The 27,699-nt window shown below is 51.3% G+C and overlaps 2 protein-coding genes across 4 annotated transcripts in view; one reads left to right on the top strand and one right to left on the bottom strand.

Moving 5' to 3' along the window:
- The window catches only part of MYO15B (myosin XVB), a 47,040-nt gene extending 31,798 nt beyond the window's left edge, over positions 1–15,242 (top strand). The window contains exons 41-68 of the mRNA XM_054171105.1: positions 314–463; positions 745–934; positions 1,057–1,144; positions 1,665–1,875; positions 3,550–3,665; positions 4,190–4,249; positions 4,707–4,782; positions 5,971–6,089; positions 6,328–6,446; positions 6,917–7,058; positions 7,195–7,306; positions 7,780–7,940; positions 8,195–8,307; positions 8,421–8,484; positions 8,720–8,792; positions 9,155–9,231; positions 9,540–9,616; positions 10,147–10,277; positions 10,916–11,010; positions 11,278–11,355; positions 11,622–11,730; positions 12,043–12,191; positions 12,564–12,626; positions 12,938–12,942; positions 13,391–13,524; positions 13,962–14,095; positions 14,513–14,653; positions 14,900–15,242. Coding sequence (XP_054027080.1) covers positions 314–463; positions 745–934; positions 1,057–1,144; positions 1,665–1,875; positions 3,550–3,665; positions 4,190–4,249; positions 4,707–4,782; positions 5,971–6,089; positions 6,328–6,446; positions 6,917–7,058; positions 7,195–7,306; positions 7,780–7,940; positions 8,195–8,307; positions 8,421–8,484; positions 8,720–8,792; positions 9,155–9,231; positions 9,540–9,616; positions 10,147–10,277; positions 10,916–11,010; positions 11,278–11,355; positions 11,622–11,730; positions 12,043–12,191; positions 12,564–12,626; positions 12,938–12,942; positions 13,391–13,524; positions 13,962–14,095; positions 14,513–14,653; positions 14,900–14,959 — 3,047 coding nt within the window. The 3' untranslated portion in view covers positions 14,960–15,242. The remainder of the gene's footprint in view (positions 1–313; positions 464–744; positions 935–1,056; positions 1,145–1,664; positions 1,876–3,549; positions 3,666–4,189; positions 4,250–4,706; positions 4,783–5,970; positions 6,090–6,327; positions 6,447–6,916; positions 7,059–7,194; positions 7,307–7,779; positions 7,941–8,194; positions 8,308–8,420; positions 8,485–8,719; positions 8,793–9,154; positions 9,232–9,539; positions 9,617–10,146; positions 10,278–10,915; positions 11,011–11,277; positions 11,356–11,621; positions 11,731–12,042; positions 12,192–12,563; positions 12,627–12,937; positions 12,943–13,390; positions 13,525–13,961; positions 14,096–14,512; positions 14,654–14,899) is intronic.
- A 2,285-nt stretch (positions 15,243–17,527) lies between these two features.
- RECQL5 (RecQ like helicase 5) overlaps positions 17,528–27,699 on the bottom strand; it is a 37,964-nt gene continuing 27,792 nt past the window's right edge. The window contains exons 8-19 of one of the 3 annotated variants that reach the window (XM_054171141.1): positions 25,821–26,048; positions 23,825–23,924; positions 23,318–23,354; positions 22,554–22,612; positions 22,347–22,423; positions 21,834–21,927; positions 21,262–21,402; positions 20,140–20,813; positions 19,839–19,920; positions 18,783–19,034; positions 17,964–18,036; positions 17,528–17,854 (exon numbers count right to left, since the gene is read on the bottom strand). In XM_054171141.1, the coding sequence (XP_054027116.1) occupies positions 17,754–17,854; positions 17,964–18,036; positions 18,783–19,034; positions 19,839–19,920; positions 20,140–20,813; positions 21,262–21,402; positions 21,834–21,927; positions 22,347–22,423; positions 22,554–22,612; positions 23,318–23,354; positions 23,825–23,924; positions 25,821–26,048 (1,918 nt within the window). In that variant the 3' untranslated portion in view covers positions 17,528–17,753. Of the gene's footprint in view, positions 17,855–17,963; positions 18,037–18,782; positions 19,035–19,838; positions 19,921–20,139; positions 20,814–21,261; positions 21,403–21,772; positions 21,928–22,346; positions 22,424–22,553; positions 22,613–23,317; positions 23,355–23,824; positions 23,925–25,820; positions 26,049–27,699 lie in introns of those variants that run through there. The other 2 variants (XM_009897944.2, XM_054171142.1) reach the window with 2 other exon arrangements.

The raw sequence follows: 27,699 nt of genomic DNA, 5'->3' as shown, positions 1-27,699 counted from the left end.
TCATCATAACTCCTTGTTCTGCAGCCTTCCTGGCATAACAGGGAGTTCTTGTCTCCCTGTTTGGAGCCCAGCTAATCCCTGCAGGAGCTGCTGGTGCTGTGTGCAGCAGGACTTTGGGGGGCCTCCTCAGCTGGCTGCATTCAGATTGTGAGGTGTTGAGTTGCCATTTTTCTCTAGAGACCTTTGGGCTTGTGACTGACACCTGCCTCTAGAAAGCACAAGCTTCTGCTGCTGATGCAAGGGTGGGGACTGTGCTGCTAGTGCTGGGGTTTGGCCATGAGCTTAACCAGCTCAAATGCCACTTTTTATGCAGGAGAGCAAAAGATCCGAGTGAAGAAAATCAGGCCTGCTTCCAAAGCCTGGACCCCTCCAGCAAATCCCCAGCCAGAGCAGGAGGAGGAGAAGAAGAAAAAAGAGCAGGAGACAAGGAAAGAAGAGAAGCCTAGACCTAAACCAGAAGCAGGTAAGATGCTGTGCAGCAGAGCCCCAGGCAGGCTGCCAAGCAGGAACTTCTCAAGAGCAGCAGGCCAGGATACATGCAGAGGAGGAAAGCATCTGGCTCTCTTGGAAGTCTACATTTTGAGATGGGAGAGAGGAAGGCTGAGCTTTGGGAAGTGGGACCCCTAAGCAAGGCTGTGGCCAGTCAGCTTTGGGGTGAAAGAGAGGGAGCTTCAGAGGAGGTAGAGAGATTTCTCCTGTGCGTGTCTTTGCTGGTCTGTTGGTTAAAGCTGTCATCCCCAACAGCTCCTGCTCCTGCTTTGCTGCCTCCTGAGCCCAAGCCAAAAAAACAGACTCCAAAACCGAAGAGGGAGCCGCCCGTGGTGAAGCCTTCAGGCCCCGAGCTGCGGCCTGAACCCAGCCGGGAGATCCGCAACATCATCAAGATGTACCAGAGCAGGCCAGCCCCCGAGCCCCAGCCCATCATCCCTGCCAGGTGAGAGGCTGGGGTCCTCCTGGGGGGCAGGAGGATGACTGGGAATATGTCTCTGCACTGCCACGTGGCTCTGTTGTGGCTACAACCCCTCTGTAGCTGTGTTGCCCATTTCCTTTCAGGAGAGTGTCCAAGCCGTTTATAAAGAAGAATGACCCCAAAAATGAGGCTCTGGCCAAGCTGGGAATGATGAACCTCCCACCTCCTAAATCAGTGAGTTCTTTGCTCTCTGATCACAGAGAGGGCCTGCATACCCTTCCTGCAATAAGTTGGAAGCTATCTGGTAGTGCAGCAGGTGATTTCTTGATGGGTTACTAGAGAGCTGTGAGCTCATAGCATGGTGCTGCCCATTCCAGACTGGATTCCAGTCTGTAAAGTCACTTTGAGGAAGGCTTTGGAGCAGCAAGTCCTATTGTTGAGGTTTAAGGTTGAGCTGAAAACAAGCACATTGTGTTTCCCACATTTGACACCAAGGTCTTGGCCTATTGATGCTTTATTCCCCTTCCCAACTGGAGGCTTCAATCTCACTGACTTGGTTCTCTGCACCTGGGTTTGGTTAATCTTCATCTCGTTGTGGATAGTGTGTGGATTTCACAGTCCTGGTGTCCCTATTCACACACATTTTGCTTCCAGGGTTGGACTGCTGCCCTAGGGATGGTTCATAACAGCAGTGTCAGCACAGGGCACAGTAATGCAGAGGATGACTGGGTCAAATGGTTTTGCTGTCTTGCAGCCATCCCCCCTGCCAGAGGAAAAGAAAATCCCTCCACCTACCAAACCCAAGCCAAGCTCAACTTCTAGCTCCATCAAGGAGAAGCAGTTGCCACTCCTGAGCATCTTCAGCCAGCCAATTACTCCACCTGCTGCTCCTCCTCTTCCCCCACCATTGCCTTCACCTCTCTCAGAGCTTGGGAACCAAGACTGGGAGGATGCCACAGGGAAGGGTGAGTATTGACTTTGCCCAAGGCATTTGGTAGCAGGGAGGGGATGGGGTCAGAATCAGTCCAGTGGCCCAGGAGAAGTCACAGCTCATGATCTGTCATCGGCCAGCTGGCCAGAGACTGTGTGGGCTGTATGAAACCAGAGAGACTGTCATGGTTCCAGTCTGGCCCAGTAATCAGCATGGCACTTGCCAGTTTTAGCTCTTCCCTGTCTTCCCATGTGCATGCCAGGCACAAATGAGGAAGGAGGGGTTGGGTTTCCCTGAAGAATGCAGCTAAAGCCAGAAGGGACCTTTGGGCTGCAGCTTTATCAAGGTTCAGCACACCATACCTTTTATTACTCACCTGAAGCACAATTACTTTATCAAAGCTGCAATTCAACAGATGGACTTTAGACCAGGGAGGAATGGGCAGCCAACCTTCTAGAGACTCTGAAGGGTCCTTAAAGACAGGCTGAGGAATGAGGGAATGTTTCTTAGAGGGAGAAAGAGAGCTTGGGCATTGGCCATGTGCAGATTGTCTGGATGCTGCCCACCCAAATTGTTCTCAGCAGTCCTTTGGAAGTGTCTTAAGTTTTACCTCTGAATTTCAGCAGGAGCCTGAAGCCATAATTCATTCTGTCCTTTGCTGCTCTTTTGGATACATGTACCAATGCATTTCAAACTGTTCAAACTCTCTTCAGCTTTACATTTTATGACATACAAGGAACAGCCAGCCAAACACATTGTGGAAGTAGCTTCCCTGGTATAGATTTCCCCTGTTTCACTTCCCCTCTCTTTTAAAACACATTTCCTTAAGAAGTCCTGTGAAGGTAAATCAAAGTGCCTGGATTAGCCTGGAAAAGCCTCATCTGCTTTTGATGAGGGATAATGAACCAGCTGAACTATGGACTCTACTACAGAGTTCCTGTCAGTGAGCTCTGAAGTTTGGAAAGCTGGGAGTGCTTGCATGAAGACATCCTTACCCCATAAAGCAGTGCCTCTGAATGGTCCTCTTCAAACTGCCTTTAATGGATTTCCTGCAGAGGGGAAGTTCAGTGCAAGTACTGGGTGCCAGAACTAGTGCAAGTACTTGTACCAGAACCATGCAGTCTGCAGCTCAGGTTTATAAAGTTTTAATACCCTTTTAAAACCTCTAGCAGCTTTTTGGTAATGACATAAAATGAAACTTGTGTCTTCTGCCTCGAGCAGAGGGGTAGTATTGTGCCTGGGGTGCTGTGTGCTCCCTGTCTCTGGAGTGCTTCTAGTGGGAGCACTGAACTTTGTGGCTCCTGCAGCAAGTGTAAAGGCTCTCAGAAATGCTGCTGCTCACATGATGGCTGTTGGGAGCATGCACTCACATTGGCTGATCACTGACCTTCAAGAGGGTTCCTGGCAATATCCAGTCAGGCACTGCCCTCTTTCTCTTGGTAGGTCTTTGACAGGTGGGAAGGTGACCCTATAGGAAGCAACTTAGATATAAGGAAGACACTCTTCCCTGTGAGGGTGGTGAGGAACTGGAACAGATTGCCCAGAGAAGTTGTGGAGGCTGGAAGTGCTCAAAGACAGGTTGGGTGGGGTCTTGAGTGACCTGCTCGAGTAGGTTAGGTCCATAGTAGCGGGGCTGGAACCAGATGATCTTTAAGGTCCCTTCCAATACAAAGCATTCTGTGATCTTCAGTGCTCTCTCCTCACACAGACTTTACTGTAACAATGACAGAAGACGATGACATCAAGACCCAGCTGTATAAACTTGCTACCAGTGTCAGCTTTTCCTATGCCAACCCTGCCTGGAAGCTCTTCCTGCGCAAAGAGGTGCGGTTCATTAGCTGAGGGCTGGCTACAGGGGGAGGGAACCGGGCCCACATGTGCATAAAACCACTTCTTGTCACCCAGTGTGATACAAGAGCACAGAGATAATTCTGGGAGGAGGTCACACAGCACAGGAGTTGGAGGCAGGGGATCACCTGATGGGAGATCTTGGCCCTGCTTTGCCTTACTGACTCAGGTGTCTTGCTTCCCTCCCTGTCCTTTCCTTGTTCTGCAAAGCACTGAGAAATCTACAAATGAATTTGTTTGCATCTGGTGCTTTCCTGTTAAAACAGTATAAATGTGTTTAAAATCAAGTACTGTGGAGTGCACTGAGCTAATCAGGTCCCATGGACTCAGCACTTTACTGCTGGTCCTTCACTCCTGGTCACATTCACAGTGTCTCCTCCTTGCCAGGCTTTGGAGACTCATTCCTCCCTGGCAGTAGGGCATATAGAGTACAAAACATCCCCTGCAACATCTGTAACATCACTGTTAGGGATTTTTTTTTTCTCTCTCTCTTCTTGCAGGTTTTTTATCCCAAAGAAAATTTCAGCCACCCTTATTGTCTGAACTTGCTGTGTGAACAGGTATGCACTGGTGTATGCCCCAAGGCCTGCTGTCTCTGGGGACAAATCACTCTGCAGCTACATTCCATAAGTTGCCTTCATGTCTGCATGCCTAGTGGCATCAGTCTCTTCTCCAGGCCCATTCAATCAAGCCCCTGTTCATTCCTTTGAATCATAGAATGATCTGGTCCAGCTCCCTCTGCAGAGGCATCCTCAACTAGGCCAGGCTGCTCAGAGCCCTGTCCAGCCTCACCTTGGATATCTCCAGGGATGGGGCCCCAACCACCTCCCCGGGCAACCTGCCCCAGTGTTCCACTACCCTCATACTAAAGAACCTGTTCCTAACATCTGATCTAAACCTGCTCTTCTCTACTTTGAAGCCATTCCTGAAACTCAGTCTGTTTAAAAGCCTGAGATGCCCCAAGACAACCAGCTGTGGCCTTTTCAAGAGAAACCTCTCTGTTCCCTCCCCCTGCAGATCATGCGTGACACCTTCTCCGACTCCTGCTTTCGGATCTCCAGGGAGGAGAAGCGCAAGATGAAAGATCTCCTGAGTAATTACCAGCCCCATCATCCCTTCCCTCCCTCTGCCCACCCCAGAGCTTTGGTTGGACCTGAGAAACCAACCTCCACATCCCTTTAGGCAGGGCTTGGGGCAGAGAAGAACTATTTGTCACCGCAGCAAGAAAGCGTTTTGTATGTGCTGCGCAGCGCAGGGCAGCGCAGCGTGGGGATGGTTGTTTATTCCAGCTGGCCAGAAAATGCCCCTGAAATTTATCTGAGCAAAAAGAAGTATCATAGTCTGGGTATGTTTATTGTGGGGGGCTTTGAGTTGTTTCAGAATTTCTTTAACAGAAACTTCATGCAGAGGGAGAGAGAAACTACTAGTAGGCTGATACGTGCAAGCAACGTGGGGTCCTTTTAGAATCATGGACTCGTAGAAATGTTAGGGTTGGAAGGGACCTCAAGGATCAGCCAGATCCAACCCCCCTGCCATGGCCAGGGACACCTCACACTACAGCAGGTTGCCCAGAGCCACATCCAGCCTGGCCTTACAAACCTCCAGGGATGAGGCTTCCACCACCTCCCTGGGCAACCTGTTGCAGTGTCTCACCACCCTCATGGGGAAGAACTTCTTCCCAACATCCAATCTATTTTTTTTCCCCATTCCTCCCAGTCCTATCACTCCCTGACACCCTAAAAAGTCACTCCACAGCTTTCTTGTAGCCCACTTAAGATACTGGAAGGCCACAATAAGGTGTCCTTGGAGTCTTCTCTTCTCCAGACTGAACAGCCCCAAATCCCTCAGTCTGTCTCCGTAGCAGAGGAGCTCAAGCCCTCTAATCATCCTCATGGCTCTTTTCTGGACCCCTTCCAGCACCTCCAGATCCTTCCTGCAATAGGGGCTCCAGAACTGGATGCAGTACTCCAGATGGGGTCTCACCAGAGCAGAGTAGAGAGGGAGAATCACCTCCCTCAACCTGCTGGCTATGCTTCTCTTGCTGCAGCCCAGGATGTGATTGGCTTTCTGGGCTGCAAGTGCACACTGCTGGCTCGTGTTGAGCTTCTCATCCCCCAGCACCCCCAAGCCCTTTTCTTCAGGGCTGCTCTTTTGCCTCTGCATGCCGTCTGCTGTGCTGTAATCACTGAGGGGGACTGGTGGGAATGAGGCCCTGTGCAGAAGGAGACTTGGCCATCTTTGTCTTGCTGAGAAAGTTTCTTCTTTGTTTCTTCTGCTGTAGTGGAGCTGAGGGTTGGCAGCAGTGCCCAGTCCATTCTGGAGGATGGGATAAAGAAGAGGATCGTGCTGGCAGCTCGGGATAACTGGGCCAACTATTTCTCCCGCCTGTTCCCAGTTCATGTGAGCCTTGATCTCCTCACCACACCCTGGGCTAACTTCAGCTGGGTGGTTTTAATTCACCTGCAGTCTCTTTCTCTCTCCCTATCCAGCCACACTTCACCTTCTCTACCTCCCTGGGTTTGACACCTCTGTCAGCCCATTTATGGTACTTGTGGTAGCATCTTCTTCTTCTTCCCCTGCTGCATCCTGCCCAGGTGGGATGGAGCCTTCAATGCTCTCTGCTGCTTGCCCCTGGCAGGGTGAGAATGGAAGCGACGTGCAGATCCTGGGTGTTTCTCACCGGGGCATGCGGCTGCTGAAGGTGGTGAAGGCAGCTGGCTATAAGCCTGAGCACCTGAAGATTCTCCGCAGCTACAGGTGAGCAGAAGGGCTGCAGGATGGTGATGTGGCACTTAGAGAATGGGCTGGGCTGGAAGGGACCTCCAAAGGTCATCTGGTGCAGCCCCCAGGATGCTTTCGGAGTGTTGGGAGAAAATCCAAACCAGTGAGCTGACAATTCCCTGGCTGTGCTGCCCCAAACCAGTTGTGACTCGGTGACCCTTTCTTCTAGTGAGCTTGGCTTTTCCCTCCCCTTCCTACCCTGTGCTTTGCTTACAGTGAGTGAGTGCCTGGTGTGAGCCAGCTCCGTGCACATCATCACAAGGGAGGTCCTCAGAGTGGTGTGGTGAAAGCCATGAGTAGCCTGTGTTGTGGGTTGTAACACAGTGCTGGTGAACAGCCACACTCTGGAGTGTGCTGTCTGCATTCCTTGGAATGAGCTCCCATCTCCATAATCTGCATCCCCAGCTCTGGCAGGGGGAGCCTGAGCATGCTGGCTGTGTTCTCAGCTTTGCAGATGTGCTGTCAGTGGAACTGAAGGGCAGCAGTGTCTTGGAGTTCTCTCTGAAGACAGAGCAGCTCTCCCTGCGCTCTCCAAAGGCTCCGCGCATCAAGGCCATGGTGGAACTCTTCATCCAGGAGCTGAGGCAGGTGAGGGAATGGCTGTAGTGCACTAGAGAATGAAAGTGGTTTCCCATATGGACCTGAGAGGGCCCATGGGATGACAGGGTTTGAGTTCTTCACAATCTAAAGATGAGATTTGACCTCCCCATCATTTCTTCCCCAGGACACCAACTACGTGGTTGCTCTGCGCAGCTACATCTCGGATGACAAGAGCCTTCTTAGCTTCAAGAAGGGTGACCTCATTGAGTTACTGCCCATGCAAGGCATGGAGCCAGGTGAGGGAGATTGTTGAGATTGGCAGGAAAGGTGGGGTCTGGGTTCAAGGGCCTGCTGGACACACACAGTGCCCAGAAACTCTTCATGTTGCTGTCCAGTGACCCAGAGGAAAGCAGGCTGCTGTGGGCTGGCACAGTCAGCCTTCAACTCTGCCACTCTCTGACCACAACCCACCTCGTGCCAGCCGCCATGCTCACAGGGGATGTTGTCTTAGGTCAGCCTGATGCTCTGCTTTGCCAGCAGAATCATAGAATCATTTTGGTTGGAAAAGTCTTTTAAGATCATTGAGTCCAGCCAGGGCTGGGGACTCACCCAGCTCCCTGGGGAGCCTGTGCCAGTCTCGGAGAACCATCCAGTGGAGAAGTTTTTTCTAAGATCCAACCTAACCCTGCCCTGGTGCAAGACTTCACTGCTGCTTTCTCTGGGGAGCTGCCATGGCTCCTGACTCTTTCTCCCCTGTTTGTTTCTGCAGGCTGGCAGTTTGGCTCCACTGGTGGCCGCTGTGGCATTTTCCCCACCAGCCTGGTGCAGCTGGCTGCAGCCCCTGACTACCTCAGCATCAGCATGGACAGGCGTGGAAGGCGGTGGAAGGGCATGAAAGTTTCCTCAGAGAGCAGGAACACCAGCAGGGAGGTGAGCTGTCCTTGGGCAGCTTCTAGGGGCTGTGGCTGGGTTCTGTGGGAGCTGCCAGGGTGGGTCTGTGGTCCTGCTACCATCTGACCTCCAAGGCTAGAGGGAAGAGATGGCTGAGACACTCAGGTACTATCACAGCGGGAGGGGGAGGCAGCAGCTGCAGATGAGGCCTCCCCAGGTCTGGCAAGTGAGGAGAAGGCACACTGCAGTTCCTCAGCCGACTTTTGGAGTGGGTTTGATGCTTGTCCTTGCAGAGTCCTACTCCCAGCCTGACATCAGAACCCAACAGCATTATGTTAGTCCCTGCTGGGGATAATTATACCATGGTGGACTTCGCCACAGCCTACTTCCGAGATGCTCAGTCCACGTGAGTAAGCTGTGGTCCTTCCTGAGCTATACACAGGACCTGTGTGGCCTGACCCACACCAGGCCAGTGTCTGGGGTATTTCTTGGTTTGCATGTCCCCTCTCCTCTGTCTAGGCAGAGGCTGAAGGCAATGTCTGCTGAAAAGAAGAGTGTGGCTGACCTGGTCCAGCACACCAAGGTGAGCAAAGTGTCTCCCCATGGCTACAGCCAGAATCCCAGCTCCACCACTGCCTCCAGCTTTGTTTCCACAAGGCAGAGGCACAGAGAGCAGATCCTTGGCTGTAGTCTCTGCAGAAGTGTAGATCCCCCTACTTCCAGTGCAAGATCCTGGGAGCTTGTGCCTCCCAGGAAGCCTGCAGCACAGCTCTGTGGGATTTGCCTTCCCAGCTTACCTTTGTCTTCTGGCCCTGCAGGTCCCAATCCAGGAGTCTTTGCTCCAGTACTCTGATAGTGACCTCAATGAGCTTGCCACAAAGAACTTCAAGAGTAAGTACCTCCCTAGGACACCAACTGTAGAGGCTGGGGCAGGGGTGAGTGGGACAGCCTTGGTAGTCACACACAGGCATCGTGAGGCCCAAAGCAGGCAATGAAAGCTGAGAAAGGAAGGTCCCTCTTAAGGCATTTCTGCAGTGTCCATGCTGAAAGCATCCAGCAAAATGCACTTTGCCTCAAGTGCAAAGTGTCTGAGAGACACACTGCCTGGGATAGTACCCCATTGACTGCACATGTCCACTGCAAGCCTCTTAATAGCCTGTGGAGCAGAAAAGCTTTCAGGAAATTCTCCACTGCCTGCCCCAAGGCAGACCTCTGCCTCTGCTCAGACCTAAATGGTAGCTTCTGCCTTGCAGCCCTGATGCAGTTCATGGGAGATCAACCAAAACTCAAGAACCAGAAGGAGGCTGAATGCATCTATGAGATCCTTCAGGTTTGTGACCTTCCCCTAGGCAAGGTGCTGAAGCACCAGTGGGAATGAAGGGCCAAGATCTTGCTGGGAGAGCCATAGTGAAACCTCCTACATGAGGAAGTGAGCTGAAAGAGGTTGATTAAAAACACACAGGGAAGGGGTTGCATGTAAATGGCTTCCCTGGGTATCACTGGAAGAGGGCACAACCTAGAAAGCACTAGAGACCAGAGGCTGCAATGCCTCAGCTTTGGCAGAGCTCTGGAGCTGGGAGGGGAAGGGCACAGGGATGACCTGGGGCCTCTCTGATGCTGTCTTCTCTCTAAATGCAGCTGTGCAAGGAGAAGGAGAGTTTGCATGATGAAATCTACTGCCAGGTCATCAAACAGGTCTCCCACAACCCTAACCAGTGAGTACCAGCACTGTCCTGTGTGTGAACAGCTGAAGGGGAACCACCTGCCTCACTGCAGGCACACCAGGGCCTGATGATGTCCCCTGATGATGTACTGTCCCTGCCTGCTCAGATGCTGGGCACTCAGGGAATTGAGCCAGTCCCTGTGTTGGCATTTTCACTTCAACAGATGTTTGTTTTATCTCTGGCTGCTGACACATCTGGGCACTGGTAAATGTTCCTGGTAGTGGTGCTGGCCAGATTCCCTCATCACAGCCCTGGGGATCTGAGTCAACAGTTAGGGACTGGCTTGACACCACACCTCCCTGTAATATGGCAGCAGTGACATCAGAGTGACCTTGACTGCTGGGAGCTGTTAGAATAATTGGATCAGTCCTTTCCTCAGCCTAAGAAATCTCAGACCAAAGGCCACCACCTCATTTTCTGCCACCTGCCACAGGTGTTCAGAAGGGCAGAGGCTTGCTTTGAGCTGCTTGGAGCAGGAATTGTCTTGTTCCAGGGTGCCCACAATTCCTTCTGTTCCACAGGGAGAGCGTGCTGCGTGGTTGGCTGCTCCTAAACCTGCTAACTGGGTACTACCTCCCTTCCAACATCCTGATGCCCTATGCCACCAAGTTTCTGCAGCTAGCCAGCAGTGATCCATCTAGCACCCATCATGGTATGGCTCTTTCTGTGTCCTGTAAGGTAAATGTCTACCCTCTTGTTACTAAGGCCCAATGGTCAAGGAAAGAAGACAGGATCCAAGCAGGGGCATTATCTAATGGGAAAATGTTCCTTGTCTCCTGCTGGGCAGGAGAAATCATTGGAATGCTGAGGGAGCTGAACCTGCAGGCAAGTGTCTGCTTTAGACCTCTTTCTGGTTTTGCAAAGGTCATTTTGCATTGCATCTTCAGACAGGCAAGGTGGAACTGTTGCTCTGAGGCTCAGCTTAGCCCTGTGGCTTAGGCCCAGTTTGACATCTAGACCCTGGGGAACAGGCAGGCTGCGGTCTTCCAGAATCAGCTGTGAAGTACTTGGGTAGGAATCCTGCCTGAGAAGAGGGTTCTGGTTCTCCCTGCTGCCCTTGGGTGCTGTCTGGGGCTGGCAGAATGAGAGATGAGGTCAAGACAAGGCCTTAAGCATGTGAATCTAGTTGAGAGGTGCCCCTGCCCACGGCAGGGAGGTTGGAGTAGATGATCTCTAAAATCCCTTCCAACCTGAGCCATTCTATGATTCTAAGTCTCTTTGCCCTCCAGAGAAGCCACCACTGGGCCCTCTGTGTGGCTCTGCAGCTGAAGCTTTCTCCCTTTCTTGCAGACATAGCCAAGATCTGTCAGAGCAACCTGCGCAAGAACTTCATGTTCGGGGGCCGCCGGCACCTTCCCTTCCCCGTGGAGCTAGAGGCACTGCTGGTATGCAGGGCAGGGATGCTGGGAAGAGAGGGAGGGCAGAGGCTTGCCAGGAGGTGCATGTGGGTGGCTGGTGCTCCAAGAGGGGAAATGAGGCATAAGTTTGTAAGGGGATTGGGAGGAGCACTGCTATGCAGTAGGCAGGGATATGGGCAGGGAAGAGGCAAGGTGCTATGGGCAAGCAGTGGGAAATAGAGATGAGGAGGAAGAGGGAAGAACAATCACAGAGCTGATGACATCCTGCCCCTCTTGCTGCCCTGTCCCTTGCAGAAGGGGCGCAGTGCCCGCCGGCTGACGGTGCTGATGCCTGGAGGTGTGGAGTACATCACCAAGATCCAGACCTTCACTGTGAGTGTTCTGCTTGGAATGTCTTCATTGATCTGGACTCTGAGCCACACCAGGGCACTCCCATACCCACCAAACCTTGGGCTTGCCTCTGCTTCCCATAAGGCTATGACAGTTTCCCACTCGCTTCCTAGGAGCCCCTGGAGCCACATTCTCTGTGCAGGGCTTGCATGAGGCTGGGAGGCCTCACCCAGCTTGATTCTTTGTGCAAAGCCCAGCTTTGGGCTTGTCTGCCCCATGGTATTTATTTGCTCCTCTCCTTGCTCCAGGTGGCCAAGGAGCTCTTGCAGGAGATCTGTGAGAAGATGGGGGCAGGGGAACAAGAAGAGATACAGGAATTCGTTCTTATTGCCAGCAGGAGTAACGGCAACAACCTTGGCAAGTAGAGACTCCGGCAGGGAGTACCATGGCTACTGAAGAGCTCCACCCTTGCTGGCTCTGGGGAGCTTTCCTCTTCAGCAGTTTCCCTCTGTACTGGGGTTAGGAATTGTGCCTTCTCTGGGGCTCTGTTCCTGAAAGAGGGGTGTGTGCGTCCCTGAGGCTCCATGGCCCTTTGGAATGGCCAGTGACTGGAGTCGCAGGGGCAGGGTGGGATAGAAGTGTGCAGGAGGGCTCCTGTCCCAGCCCATGGAGCTCAGCCCCCTCCCTCAGCAACTAGAGTGCTGAGCCTCTCTCTGTGTGAACCTGCAGGCAGAGCTACAAGGCCAATCAGACCAGAGGAATACCTTCATGACTACCTGCTGGAGGACAAGTTGGTCACCGTGACTTTACGCAGGCTCCTCTGGAGGACACCTCTGCACTTTGAGAACCAAATTTATACTGATATCCATTATGGCCAGGTAAGCAACGAGGCCAGGGTGTGCACTAGGACCCTACCCAGCAGGAGCAGAGGCCAACAGGAAGGTCCCAGGGGAGCTGAAGGAGCGGGAGGAGTCTGGCTGATGGGCTTTGTGTGCTGTTTCTGGGCGTGATGAAGAACTGAAGCTATGGCTGCAAGGGAGGCAGCCTGCCTGCAGCCCCAGCCTATGAGCTGTGCTGTTCCAGGCGTGGCTCATGCAGCTCTGAGCCTCGAAAGCCTTTGCTTTGGTGTTGCCAGCCTGAGCTGGATGTGTCACAAACAAGGCAGGATGTGGTTCTGCGCAGCCTGGCTCCCCCCAGACCTGCCTGTGCCTTCTGGCACATGTAACAAAGGCTCCTTTGCTGTCTCTCAGATCCTGAGGGATTACCTGGATGGGAGGATACTGCTGGGCCGAGGCAAAGAGATGGAGATGGAGGTGGGAGTTCTGGCAGTGCTCCAGCACTGGGCCAAAAGGGAGCAGCAGAGCTCTGCTCTCTCCAGGTACAGCTGTCTTGGGGCTGGGTCTCTGTCTCTAATGGCTGTTGGTACCACAGGGGTTGGGGTGGCTGCCTGAAAGTACTCCCTGGGTAATTAAGGAATGGGCAGTTCTGGAGAACAAAAGCTGCTAATTAAGGTCACTTAGTGATTGACTCCTGCCTGTAATCAAGGAAGTGTACCTCCAGTTCACACTCTTAAAGCTGACCATGCTCCCTCCCTTCCCACATCTTTATGCTCTTTGGCGCACAGTGGAAGTAGTATCTCCTCCAGATCTCCTCCCAGCACCATCACCAAAGGGCAATGACACAACCCTGCTGGGCATGGGGAACTCTGCTCCGTGTAGTGCTCTGCATGCACGGGGCAAAAGTTTTAAAGCACGATGGTGCTCAGCTGAGCCTGCAGAAAGGAACAGCTTGGTGCTTTGCTTCCATGCCACAGCCCTTGTGTGAAGAGCTCCTGCCGCCTGCAGAAAGGAAATTTCTCCCTGTGCTCTACTCAGCGGTGCACAGCTGCCCCTCTGTGGAGAGTGATGGTCTCACTGTCTCTACGTTATCCTGTGTGCTCTTCTCCTCTCCCTTCACTCTTACCCCAGCCATGCAATTGAAAATTGTTGTCAGGTCCCTTCCTTCCTTTTAACCCCCCAGGTTGGCCTTCTGATTGTAGCTGGGCCGAGGCTGATTTACTCTCTGCTTGTTGGCACAGGGAAGCGCTGAACGAGTACACACCAAAGAGCCTGCACCCCTCCCTCAGACTCCAGGCTCTGGAGAGCCATGTGGGCACCCTGCTGAGAACCAGGCAGCCCCTCCAGCCCAAGGAAGCAAAAATCCAGTTCATAGGTGAGGAGACACCCAGACCTGCTTCAGTATGACTCCAGAGCACGATGGAAGCTGCTCTGAATGCACTTTTGGGCCAGCCTGGAACGGGCCATGCCACAGAGCTGCCCAAGAGCCTCCCCCTGCAGACTGGCACTTGTTCCCAAGCATGTTCCCATGACAGCACAAATTCCACCTCTTCTGCAGCAGGGTTTCCAGAGCTCTGTACAAGTTGTGTTTCGAGTGGAATGCTGGCTGTTTTGTGGTCAGAAAAGGACAGCCCTTCAGGCTGCTGAGAGTTGACTAGCAGCAGCCTGGGGCAGGGGGAGGGTAGGGAGAAGTTGTCAATCTTCCTTTTTAATGTAAAAAAGCTTGGGAACACTTGCAGCTTTTGCCCCCCTCAGGCTAGAGCTTGATGGCTTGAAGCTGCTGCCTGCAAGCCACCTTTTGCTCTCTTACAGAGCAGGTGATGAAGCTGCCTTTCTTTGGCTACAACACCTACTTGGTAGAGCGAGTCAGCAATGACACCATCTCTGTGCCCTGCTTCTTTGGTGTGAACAAAGAGGAGATCATTGCAGTGGATAGCACCACCCAGGTATGCCAGACAACACCTTCTAGAGTCCAGAGTGCAGATGTCTGTCAGATGTTAACTTGACCTTTAGAAGAACTTGTGCAGGAGGAGACTGCATTGACCTGCATCACAGCAGCCCACAGCTCTACCCCAAAGCAAGAGCCAAGAGTGGTAGAACACTGAGTACTGCCATTGCCTTCTTTTGTAAGCCCAGGGATCGTGCTAACAGCAAGGTCCACAGGAGAGGTGTAGGTCACAGTCCTGATTGTCCCAGTCTAGGGCCATGCTGGCAGCAGGAACCTGCCCCGTATTCTGTGCACACTTCCCTCTGTCCCAGCCTTCAACATGCTCTCCAGGTGAATCCCATTTGGTGAGACTCAGCTGCTCATATTTGTAAGGGCTGCACCAGAAGAGTGTTCTGTGGCTTTTCTCCTTAAACAGGAGGTCTCCTGCATCATTCCCCTGAAGGAGCTGCAGCAGATGCGAATCCTGAGGCCTGTCTCTGAGGGAGGCCTTCCTGGCATAGAACTGGACTATGGCTCAGCTGACAGCCCCAAGGCTATGTGGCTTGAACTGTCACAGGTAAGACCAGCCTGCACCCTCCTGGCAGTTCTGAAACTGCCCTTCACTGCCCAGCTGAGACTCTGCTAAAAGACTGCCAGAAGACATCTCTCCTGTCCCAGAGGTGCATGGGGGCACTGCCCAGGCCCCAAAGTGCAGCACCTACCTGACATTTAACTATGGCAAGTGGTTTATGGGGGTACTTAGTTCTGAGAAGCAGCCACTTCTGGGCCAGAGAATGACTGGCACTGATTTGTGTCTTGACAGGCTAAAGAACTGTACCACACCATCACTGCCATCCTGGATAGAACAGTGTTGCACCCATAGAGCCTAAGAGGAGAATGGTGAAACCCAGCAGCACTGTTTTGCTATCTTTGAGCTTGTTCAGTGCTCCCTACCCTGTCTTCTGGAGAGGACTCTTCCAAAAGACATCCGTGACCTCAGACAGCTGCTTTCCCAGACTGCCACCACAGTGTTTGTTGATGGACTGGACTACAACCTCACCCCTCAAGTACTCTTCCTCACAGCAGTGCAGGCAGTGGCTACACAAAGCACCAGACCTCCTTTTCCCCACATCCCTGCTTCTTCATAGCCTCTTCCAGCAGAGCAGCTGAACAGATGAAGGTAGCTGCCTTCATACTGTGCAGTGTGGGACTCCCTGCTTTTTGAATTAGCTAACAGGAGCAAAGACTGAGGCTTGCTAGAGATGCCACACCAGACAGCAGAGGCTGTGCCCTGCCTGCACTGGCTGTTGGTGCTTTCCACAGGCCAGCTTTTTCCTCTGTACTGACATGCAAGGGGGCCCCACAGCAGGATTTGTGAAGCAGGAGCTTGCAGAAAGCATCTTAATTGCAAAGCAGATCAGTGTTAATGCACACTTAACACATCTGTTGGGGCACAGATTGAGCTGCAGTGGTAAGACAGTTCATTGTTAATTAGTTTCCTACTGACATAATGATCTGCATCTGTTTCCCTCTGATATAAAGCAGTCAGTCACGTCCCTGCAGCTGCCATACAGAATGATGGCTCCATGCCCATGGTGAAAGTGTACCCAAAGGGAGCTGGTTTTCCAGCAGAGGGTTGTCCTGGGTTGTACAAAATTGCTTAAGTTATTTTTATTGCTACAGCTATCCCCTGGAACTGTAAAGTCTCTGCCCTTCAGGAGACTGCAATAAAATAATCACAGTGATGTTTTTGAAGCTGTGCCCTGGCAAATACTGCTTTATACCCACCAGCAGATGATTCACCTGCTTGAGGAGAAGCTTGTTACTGGCAGCTGGGAAGGGGACAGATTTGAGGGTGCTCACTGCAAAGCAGGGTGCACAGCCAGCTTCTTGCTGGTGAGTAGATGCCAGCAACAACTCCATCATCTTCTGTGCTAGGAACTTCTTTTCAACTGCTGCTCACTGTGTCCCATGAGAGCTTAGCTGAAGTATATCCCACCCTCCCCCTTCAGCAGTGTAAAACACCACCATGACATGAAAAGAAGAGGGAAGATAGCTGAAGATTCACTTTCCTTTGTCACTCATCTTCCCCCCTCACTCAACTTTTGCTGCCTCACACAGAGGCACAACTCCCTTGGTTAGAATTGCCACACATTGTGATAAAGCACTTTGTCACCCAACCCCAGGCCTTGGCCAGCCCTTTTGGGAGCCTGCTGATTTAGAAGATAAACAAAGCACTTCTGAGAAGTTCACCTAGGCAGCAGCTGAACTCTGTAAGCACTCAACTGTGGAGATAGTAACCCCTCCTGGGTGGCTGATAAAACAGCACTTCTTAAAGGTAAGGCAAAAGAGCAGCCAACAAGCAGCAGCTGAAAACCACTTGTGTTGTGTAAAAGGCTTCCTGTAAAGCCCTTTGTACTCCAGTGAGCACAGCAAGCTGCTGATGGAAGTGAACTTTGAGTTACACATTTCCAAGTTCTCCTGCTTCTAGCTGGAGCAGCCCTGCAATTACAAGGGCCTGGAGGTACTTCCCACCCATCCCACCCTCTGCTTGCATTTGTTACCTGTCTGTTCAGATGTCTGTGGTCATAGTGATGGAGCCTGTAAGACTGAATGGTGAGAAAAAGCTTGCAGAAGAGTCCACAGCAGCTGTAACATTGGTTTATTGTCACTTCTGCACCTACCCTTCAGTACATCTAAAAAAATACATCTGTTTAGTAGTGACCCAAAAGCCTGGGTGATGGCTTCTCAGGCTGCAGACTCCTCTAAGCAGCACTTGTGCCCGGGGCCACCAGCCTCTATGGGCATGGCACAAAGGCAGAACCCAACAGAAAGGACTTGGGCCAGGGAACTGGGTTATTTCAAGCCCACTGCCACCCCAAGCTTCAGGTCCTTATATAAATATAGCAGCAGAGGCACCACAGTGCCAGTTGGAGGGCCAGGCTGTAACAGCAGCAGTGCCCTTGGTATTGCAGACTGTGGGTGAGGCACAGAGAGCAAATATGGCTTTAGGGGTTACAAGCAAATGCTGGGAAGGCATCAGCAACCTTGGTGCCACTGTTGGAGGAGTTACCACTGAAAGAACATCACTGCCTAAGTTAAAGGGCAGGCAGAGGTAAACAAAGTAGAAAACGTTCAGAATAAAAGAAAAAAAGGAATCCAAGGCTCTCCACCTTCAGAAAGCAGACACTGCCTGCATGGTAAAAACAAAATGCTCCCTCCTCCTGCCCTCCAAGGGAAACATTCCATCCAGGAACCCAACCCCAAGGTTGTCTCTGGCAGCCCTGAGCACAGCATGTGAACCTGCAGCAGAAGGCTTCTACTGGTTAACACTGAAAGGGGAACTGACAGCAGGGAGTGAGGGGAGAAGCCATCCCAAAGCAGAGCCCCTGTTGGAAAGGCTGAGCCCTTCCCAGACTGCTGCAGGGACAGAGGTTGGTTGGTAACTGAGCACAGCAGATACAGCCTTCAACCTTCTGGGCAAGCGACACTGGAGGGCTTCAGCACCCTGCTGATCGGAGGGACTCTCCACGAGCTCACAGTAAGGTGCACGTCGCTAAGGGCAGCAGTGAGGAACAAAAGCTCACTTCTGCAGGCTCCTCAAACCCTCCAGGGCTGAGTTCTTCAGGATCCCCTGGTCCCACTGCTGGAGGAAGGAAGACAACCAACAGGATGGATCAGCTCTCCGAGCTCTGCAGCTCCTGCCAGTCTGCCTCGCTCTCACACCTGACCCGTGTCTTGAAAAACTCCTTGATGAGTCTCTGTGCTTCCTCCTTCACTGCAAGAGAGGAAGCACCACCTCTGAGATGATACTCACAACTCCTGCCCCCTCCAGAGACATCAATCCACTTAGCACCCAAAGAAACCAAGATCTGTGGCCAACTCACCAGTCTTGCGGCCAGGGTTCTGCTCCTCGGTCAGGAGGTGAGACAGATGCCGAGCAAAGCCCTTGAACAGATCCTGCAGGAGCAGAAAGCAGACATCAGTTACCTCACCAGGCTCTTTCCATGTTTACCTTGCCCTCAGCACAGGCTGGCTGCAGCACAAACCATTCCTAGATTTAGGCTAGAGGAGTGTTGCAAACCTACAGCAGGGCTGGAGCAGCAGTGCACACATGTGCCACCCCCAGTAAAGGACGTCAGACTGAGCCTGATCTGTGGCCACTCCACAGGTGGGAGCTCTGAAAACATGCCAGAGTTCAGTGTGACAACAGGAACAGTCACAAAGTGGTGACAGGGCAAGAGGAAACGGCCTCAAGTTGTACCAGGGGACATTTAGGTTCAACATGAGGAAAAACTTCTTCACTGAAAAGGTTCTCAAAGCCTGGAACAGGGAGAAGGTTGGATCCCCAGCTCTGGAGGTGTTTAAATGACACAGAGATGTGGTGCTGAAGGACATGGTTTAGTACCAGACTTGGTAGAGTTAGATAATGGTTGGACTCAATGCTCTTAAAGGTCTTTCCCAACCAAAACAATGCCAGGATTCCAGTTTCAAGTGTAGAAGCAACGTGATGCCATTTCCAATCACACACAAACCCTTTCTGAGACAGCTGAGTTGCTGCACCCAGAGACACCAAGACAACACATAGCAAGATGTAACTTGGAACTGAATTGTGGCATCCAGATCACCTTCCCCTTCTTAGGGCCCCAGAGCACTAGGGCAATGCCTTCTCCTTCTGCTAAAGAGGATCCCGAGCTGTGCCCTACCTTGGAAGCAAATTTGCCACCCTTGTAGAAGGGGGTCAAATACTTGACAACGATGTCTGCTGTCTCTTTGAGGGACATGCCTTTGGTCACTGGCTGCACAGTCTTGCTGGTTCCTTCTTTATGACACTGTGATAGGCTTGGATCAAAAGTCACCTTCTTCTTTGAAGGACCAACACCTTTGCTTTCTGGCTGGGATAGAATAGAAGATTTTGCCATTGTCCGTAGCTGCTTTGCTGCAGAACTTTCCATATCCTGGAGACAGGGCAGAAGAAAACCAAACCCACTCATTTACAGCATCAGAAACCCAGCATCACACTCCCAAGCAGCCACTGCCTTCTGAGAACATGAATCTTTGCAGCCTCCTGCAGGCTCTCCCAGTAGTGAAGACCAAGCAGGAATCTGGCACCTGTTTTGCTGTGCAGACAGAAGTCCCTCTTTCCTACACCAAGGGACTTGGAGGGCAACTCTTGAAGAGAGCCCACAATCAGAACTACCCCATGACACCCTAAATGCTAGACTCCATCCTACACAAGAAAGCCTGCCAGCAAAGGATTGCCCAGGATGTCTGCTGAGAACATACCCCTCAGGAAGAATCAACCAGGTTCAAAGAGTAAGGAGAAGACTGTGCATGTGACAGCTCCCAGGCAGTCCCAGATACTATCTGGCAGAGCCAGAGACCACATGGCAAGGAAGGCTGGGAGCATGGCTTGCTTCTGCCTTGCCCTGTGTGTCACTGGCCTGGGGCTGTTCCCTTCAGCTGAGAAATCACCTTGCTAATTATAGTTACAGATCCACAGAGGGTGGAGAGGCTCATTCCAGGCAAGTCACCAGAAAGGGTACAGTCACATGTGTAGCAGAGAGGGAACAAAGCTGAGTGGAGAGGAAGCTTTCCACTGCAGTCTGAGCTGCTGGCACTGGCCCAGTGGGTGGCAGAGGAATGGGCCCTCCCCAGAGAAAGAACCCTATGAAGTGAAGGAGGAACACTCCCAGAGAGCAAGTTGGCCCAAGATGAGCAGGAGAAAGAGAGGAAATCAGCATCCTTTCATAAAGTCTTACCTCATCTGATCCTGGTCTCTTCCCACTCTCACCTTCCCCAGCAACAGTTTGCTCAGTTTGTGCAGCATCTTCAGTAACACTGCTGGGGAGAGTGGAAAGAAGGCCAGCATGAGTCATTCCCCAGTGAAGACATCACTGCATTCACTGGCAGTGCTCACAAGGCTCTCCATGGTAAAGCAAGAGCCTCTCTCACCAGCCCAGACCTCCCATGCAAATTTTCCCAGTTTTCCAGGACAAGGCTGGGGAAGGCTCTGCAGCTGTTAACAGGGCAATATGGGGAGCAGAGAGGTAGAGATTTTACCTGGATTTTACAGCAAGGTCTTCCTGAGGAAGTTCACATTCAGCAGCCTGCTGGGTCTTAAAATCCTCCTCTCTCTCAGTCAGTGTTACTTCCATGGCCCCCAGTTCTTCATTCTCTGCCTGGGAGTGTCCAGTGGCATCTTCTCCAGAGATGCCTTCCTTTTCCTGAGGTATTGGGTTTTCTTGACACGTGCTTTGGGAAGAAACCTGAGGTAGTGCTGCTGCAGAACAGCCATCTTCCTTTGCTGAACTGCAGCCTTTGGCTTTAGAAGCATCTTTGGGAAGGGAGAAGAATTTGAAAATATCCTGGGAGTCCTTTCTAGCTGCTTCTGCAAGCATTTTCTGCTTCTTGCTAGGTTTGAACTTCTTAGCAGGGCTCTCCTGAAGGGCAGCTTTTGCATCTGGACTGGGCTGCTGTCGCCTCTTTTCAGGCAGCAGTACTTCTGCCCCAGCACCCTCACTACTTGCTTTGGTTTCTGTTTCTTCCTTCTGGAGAGCAGGTTTTCTGGTGTCCAGTTCCTGACTGCAGTTGCTGTTGTCTTGCCTGTTTGGACAAGCTGCCTTTTTTTTGCCTGGCTTTACCTTGCTCTTCTCCTGGCCCTTCAGCAGTTCAGAAGCTGTCTGGAACAAGCTGGATGCCTCTGGTAGTTTTAATCCCACACGCTTGGGTTTGAACTACAGAGAAAGGGAGGACAAGAACTTTTGGGTGTGAGAGTTGTAAGGAAGCCCTGGGAGCATGCTGAGAGGAGCTAAGTGTCTGTACCCAACACCCCAGTGTGCACAGCCTTGCACTGGGGAAGGCTCCAAAACTGACTTATGACCATAACCATCAAGTGGGACATGAGGGGAGTGGATTGGGTTGAAGTCTCAGTGCAAACTGACAGCAGCCTCGGTTAGAGCAAGGTGAGAACAACTTCCTCCCTGCATGGCCTGCAGAGGGGTTGTGTCCAGTAACAGGAACCAGCAGGACTAGCTGATCTCACTCCAAAAGCAAAGGACAGACAGGGACAGCAATTACAACAGAAATACACAGCTGTGGCCACAGAAGGAACATCAGATGATAAAAGGCAGCCAGACAAAGCACATCATTCCCTCCTTGCCTAGCCCTCCTGAACTCACTCACCGAGTAAACCTGGGAGGCAGGCAGGAAATCAGCTTCTGCTGGAGATTCAGGTTTTGTTTCTGAGCTGCTTTTGTCCCCAGTTCCAGACCCAAAGACTGAGAACAATTCTCCTTGTTTTGAGGCTTTGTTGATTTCTCCTACCTGGAAAGAGAACAGAAACGTTCTCTAATGGCCAGAAATTTTCACATGTTCCTACCCTTGCACATACTGGAAGCCACAGTGCAAAGCAAATGTCTCCCTTAGGCACCTCTCCCACGAACTGAAACACCTTCAGCCAGATTTATGGCAAGCAGCTAACCTAAACCAAGGCTTCTCTGCTGTCAGCAACAGTCTGAGGAACTCCCCATTCCCTTATTGCTAGGCCTAGAAGGTATCTGGATTAGCTTGCACGAGTATGTAGGTTTCCTAAGCCAATGTGATTCTGGGCCCTCCTGGAAACAAAATCAAGAATAAAGATTTGGAAGGCATTCAAGGTAAAGAAGAGCTTCTCCTTCATCTCTCCCACACCCTGTTTCCCCCTGGAGCTGAGGCCACACCAGGTTCAAGGGAGCAAGAGCAGCTTATGGCCCTACCTTCTTTAGCACACCTGCCTTGTAGAAGTTGGCCATTTTACTGACTCGGAAAACTTCATACTCCAGCTCCACAGCACAGGCATGAGGGTCTGACCTGTAACACAGGCTGGGGTGATTTCTGGCAAGACACACTTCTACATCTGCAAAGGGAACACTAATGCTTAAGCACCTCCCAGAATGTACCAAATTCACTCCCTGGGGAGCTGGACTAAGTGATAACACCCAGTAAGTCCTGCAGGATGCAGGGGTGAATGGAAAGGGTGATGGAAAAGGGTTTCAAATCCAAGTCCTCCGGTCCAGCTGCTCAGTTTGGAAAGCACACTATCCCCATCTTGTGGGGCAGGGAAGAATTGGCACTTCCAGGATCGAGCTGACTTAGCAGCATCAGGCACAGGAATCCTCATACCTGGCCCTGAACATCCCTGCAAGGAGGATACTGTTACATCCTCTGGGAGCAGTCGTGCTGCTTAGGGAAGAGCAGGCCCTGCGTTTCCCTTTTCTCTCATCTCATACCCTTTGCCTTCTGCTGCTGGTATCTTCTGATTGGCACTCAAAGCTTCTTCCAGCAACTTCAAGCAGTGTTCCCGTCCCTAGGAAATATGGGATACTCAGACATGCTCTGCAGAAGTCAGACTTCCATCCCTGGAGGAGTTAGAACAGGGCAGGCAGAACCTTTGTTGTTCTTTGCAAGTCCACAAGCCTGAATGTTAACTTTCTTACCTTCACCGTCAGCTTGGAAATCCTCCTGCTGGAGGCATCCTTCAAGGGACAGTCTGCACCTGCCACAGAAGAGGTGTTTGGAAAAGGTGTCATGCAAGGGCTGGGGCATCATGGAGAACATCTCAGCTGTCCCTAGGAGGGTGCTGCTTGGCATGTTCCTCCCTGCATAGTCACCCCAAGTCATTGTAGTCACCCTTTCTACTTGGAGAAGCAACAAACTCAAACCCTGAAGGCAAAGTGAGGTTTGTCTCTCTGGATGAGAATACCTAACCTTGCCAGGTTTGGACTAACAGCTTTCCCAAACCTGCCCATCTTAGCTCTTAAGAAACAGCCCTTTTTTGCTCCCCAAAACTTCAAAACCCAAGAGGCTGAAGAGAGGAATATGAACATCCAGGAATTCTCTTACAACAGCCTAAACCCTGTGCCGTTAGACAGCAAAGATTTTCAGCCGTTTCCTTACAGCCCAGTTGAATACTGCTGCATCACCACTGCAGAAACAGCCTACAGAGACAGCTTAGACATCTTTCCTCCTCTCTAGTTTATTTGGAAGGGTTGCTCAGGAAGATGCATTCCACATCTTCACCTCAACCAAAGTTAAGCTCTGATCCACCTCCTCCAGCCAAGTTTTCACAGCCAAGAGCCTGGCCCCTGTGCCTAGGGACTGATACCTCCAGTGTTGATGCTGTATAAATTACACACAGCTGCAAAATAGAAGGCTTTCTTCCCCCCAAGAGAACCCACAATAAATCAAAGAAGATATTTACTGGGAGGAACAAAATCATCCTTTTCTGGTTCTTTGCCCTGGAAGAAAACAAAGATCAGTCAAACATTTCCATTCCTGCAACACACATGCAGGTCTAGAAGCACAAAAGGCATATTTTATAGCCCTGCTCCCAGGGAAAATCAATGCTGAAGTTACAAAGGCACCAAAAAGGAAGAAAGAAGACAAAGAATGAAAATCAAAGCCAAAAGTTCCCCTCTGCTAGAGGAATATGCAAGAGAAGGTGACCAGGAAGATGTTTTCACTGGTATCAGAGGTATTAAAGACAACAGAAGCCTCTTGATCAGCACTGCAGAGCAGTCAGTACACGAGTATTTCCTCACATCAGAGGGCTGACCCAGGACAGGGAGAAAACAGCAAAAGCAGAGGTACAGAAAGTAAAAACCAGAACAAGCAACAGCCAGATGCAATCATTCACTTTCCTTGGTGCCAGGAAGCCTTTGTGCCTGTGAGACAAGCTCCCAGCACCCCAGCCGTGCCACCAACTGACCCTGCGCAGGCTCATCTGCTTCTGGTAGAAGTTGTTCCACTCTCGCTTCCGACTCTCCTCATCAGCTTCGCCCCCTCGCCCACTGCCTTCTTCATCATAACTGCACAGGGCAGGAGAACAAGAGGAACAAGCATTTCTGTAGCTCCAGCATTACCTGGGGGACAGGCTTTGGAAAGCCTCAGTAGTTACGAGAGGTGCTCTAAGTCACAGAATCAAAGTATCAGTCAGGGTTGGAAGGGACCACAAGGATCATCTAGTTCCAACCCCCCTGCCACAGGCAGGGACACCCCACACTAGATCAGGCTGGCCAGAGCCTCATCCAACCTCCAGGGACAGGGCCTCAACCACCTCCCTGGACAACCCATTGCAGGGCTTCACCACTCTCATGGTGAAGAACTTCCCCCTCACATCCAGCCTGAATCTCCCCACCTCCAGCTTCATTCCATTCCCCCTAGTCCTATCACTACCTGAGATCCTGAGAAGTCCCTCCCCAGCCTTCTTGTAGCCTCCTTCAGAGCCTTCTCTTCTTGCTCTCTACAACTACCTGAAGGGAGGTTGTAGCCAGATGGGGGCTGTTCTGGTGCTGGTTGCCTGGAGCAACACACCAAGAGGACACAGTCTCAAGCTGTGCCAGGGGAGGTTTAGGCTGGAGGTTAGGAAGAAGTTCTTAATAGAAAGAGAGATTGCCCATTGGAATGTGCTGCCCAGGGAGGTGGTGGAGTCACCATCACTGGAGGTGTTTAGGAAGAGACTGGATGGGGTGCTTGGTGCCATGGTTTAGTTGATTAGATGGTGTTAGGTGATAGGTTGGACTGGATGATCTCAAAGGTCTTTTCCAAGCTGGTTTATTCTATTCTGTTCTACTCTACCCCACCTCTAAGTCACTACTGCCCTTGGAGTGGCGATGAGCAAAGCATCCCTTACTCAGTTCTTCACAGACTGTTAAATAAAATTAATCTATTCAATATAAATGTATTAAATGAAGTCCCCATCACTAACAGACTGAAATGCAGCAGCTGCTTCTCTCCAGACATAGCCCAACAGCTTCCTGCCTTCCACAGCTGGCAGGTGACTGGCTGGTGACTATTACAACTTCCAAGGCCAAGCTACAACCAAGTCATGGAGAGGTTCAATAAATCAAGCAGCAAACTGTGCTGTGCAGCAGCACTGGCCATGTCTTCTCAGGTCCTGAGATCAACCAGGCTCAGGTCACAAGGACTCCAGTTTCCCCTGAGTCAGGTGGATATGCCAGAAGAAGAAAGCCACAAGTCTGCAGCCGTTTAAGGTAAAGCAGAGGGCCAGGCCAGCCAACAGTGCTGCACACCCTGGCAGAGCTCCATGGGCAGTGCAGGCAGCAAAACTGGCAGCCCAGTGGAGCTGCATGGCCGTTGCAGCTCAGCCAGAGCACCAGGAAGAAGAGAAGTTGTCATCTCCACTCTGCCAAGTGTTTTACAGAATTAATCCTGTTTCCCACTGCTCATCTTCCTTTTGCTGTCAGCCTGACAGGGAAACACTAAAATTTAGCAGTCTGCAGAAGCAGCTGTCCCTGGTGCTCTGTTACATCCTCTGTGATGACTAAGTTGTGCCAAGTGGCCCACTCAGCCTGCTGGCCCACAGACAGGAATGAACTCTGGACAGTGCCATGCTTTGCTGTCATGTTGGTCTCAAACAGCTTTGATCTGTGTGACTGAACAGGCTGAGCCCACTTGCTGCTTAAAAAAAAAAATACAAATCAAAAAAATCAGGCTCATTTCTTGAGCCAATTGCATTCTGCAGGGCAGTTCTTAGGTCAATCAAAACAGCTTTTGGCTCTCTGGGACATGAATGTGATCAAGTCTGCCAGTGTGTGTGTGTGGAAAATGAAATTCCAGCTCCTGCTGCCAGGAAGTTACAGGAAAATACCACCACAGAGAAACATGTGCTGAGAACAGGAGTGGCCAGGCCCACAGCTGGGAGATAGTTCCTGGGAGCTGGATTTGAATCACCAAGCACTGACCTGCTGAAACCTCCGCAGCCTCTCCTCCCACCTTCGTACAGCTCCGGGTCGTATCTGTCCCAGGAGGAGCCTGTGGGCCCAATGCAGGTTTTGCTCCAGCTGTTGGTGCAGTGCTCCAGTGACTCCAGTTGCCTTTTCACTGCCCCTGGGTTCTTGCAGTAATCACAGCCCTTGTTGCAAGGTGGGGAGACATCTCCAAAGAACTGGGCTATGGCATTGTGCCGGCACCTGGGAAGCAAAAGGAGCAAAGACCTGGTGATTACTTCTATTGACAAGAACCCCCCCAAGTGCAAGGAGTGTTTTGATGAAGACTTGAGTCTTTTTCTTGCAGAGAATGCCTGTTCCAGCAGGAATCACAGGGATCAGAGCCCTGGAGCAGAACTGGGGTTGTGTTCCTGGCACCTTGCTTAAGGTCTCTCTGCCTCTGCTTCCTCACAAGTAAAACAAACAACAGGGGTCAATCTCTTCTGCTAAATGCTTCCAGATCTTTGAGATCTGCAAAAGGCATGAAGGCCTCTGCTCTGGTGAGACCTCTCCTCCAGTACTGTGTACAGGTCTGGAGCCCTCAGTATAGGAAGGACATGGACATGATGGAGCGGGTCCAGAGGAGGGCCATTGAAATGATCAGGGGTTTGGAGCACCTCTGCTACAAGGACAGGCTGAGGGAGCTGGGGGTGTTCAGCCTGGAGAGAAGGAGGCTCAGGGAGACCTAACAGCAGCCTTCCAGTACCTGCAGGATGGAGAAAGGCTGTTTACAAAAGCCTGCAGTGACAGCAGAAAGGGCAATGGCTTCAAACTAGAGAAGAGCAGGTTTAGATGGGATAGTAGGAACAGGTTCTTTACTGTGAGGGTAGTGGAACACTGGAAGTGGTTGCCCAGGGAGGTGGTTGGGGCCCCATCCCTGGAGATATTCAAAGCTTGACAGCACTCCGGGCAGCCTGATCTAGTTGAGGATGCTCCTGCCTACTGCAGAGGGAGCTGGACTGGATGACCTTCAGAGGTCCCTTCCAACCCAGACCATTCTATGATTCTATGACTAAACATGCAGTTATCAATTCTGCATCACTGGCCAAGCCGATTCCATGTCTAACCAGAATGGCTCTAGGATAAATAGGTAAAGAGTGTGGATGCCTGCACCTCAGACTTCAGCCTGTGTCTGTACATTTCCCATTGGAGAGCTGCTAATTTCATTGGTTTGGGTTTGAAGGTGAAGAAATTTACATTTGAGGAAAGAGGAGTGTAAATCGCACCCCAGAAAGAGAGTTCAGACTCAGACTGTCCTGGGCTGCTCAGGTGGTACAGAGCCTGGGTCTAAATCTGCTCCCACATGCTGAAGATCAGCAGCCAAGGTTCAGGCAGGGTCCTACATCCATGCAAACCACTCCACTCGCTCGTCCTCTATTGCACAACCAGTTCTACCAGCCTTAGCACACCGGCCATGTGAAGATGATTAGATTCTTCCAGGAATCTTTACAAGATTTCTGGCAGACAGCAGTGCTTTGGGGTGTGTAAAAAAAGAGTTTGGTGACAGAGATACATAATACAGGCAGGAAGTCATTTCTCTGCTAGAACAGTCCCTAACTTACAGCAGTGAAGTCTGACTCTGCTAGAGAAAGAGCCACCAGGAGGTTACATTCTTTTTTTCCCCCCCTTCTTTTAAGAAAGTGGCCAGAATTCAGAGCTTTTTAAAACTTGGGTTTCACAGCAGGAGCAGTTGTCTCAATCAAAAATGCTGATACCAGATAGGCAGAAACACTTCATCAGGCATTTAGAGCTCAAGTCCTGCAGCCAAGTCTCAACAAGGGCTGTTTCAGAAGGGAATTATTTTACTGCAAGGAAGAACAAAGCAGAGATTTTTCTTCTCTACCAAGGAGTGCCC

This window comes from Dryobates pubescens, chromosome 20 (assembly GCF_014839835.1).
Source record: "Dryobates pubescens isolate bDryPub1 chromosome 20, bDryPub1.pri, whole genome shotgun sequence".
In the NCBI taxonomy this organism is placed as follows: Eukaryota; Metazoa; Chordata; class Aves; order Piciformes; family Picidae; genus Dryobates; species Dryobates pubescens.
This window is presented reverse-complemented; position numbering and strand designations above follow the sequence as displayed.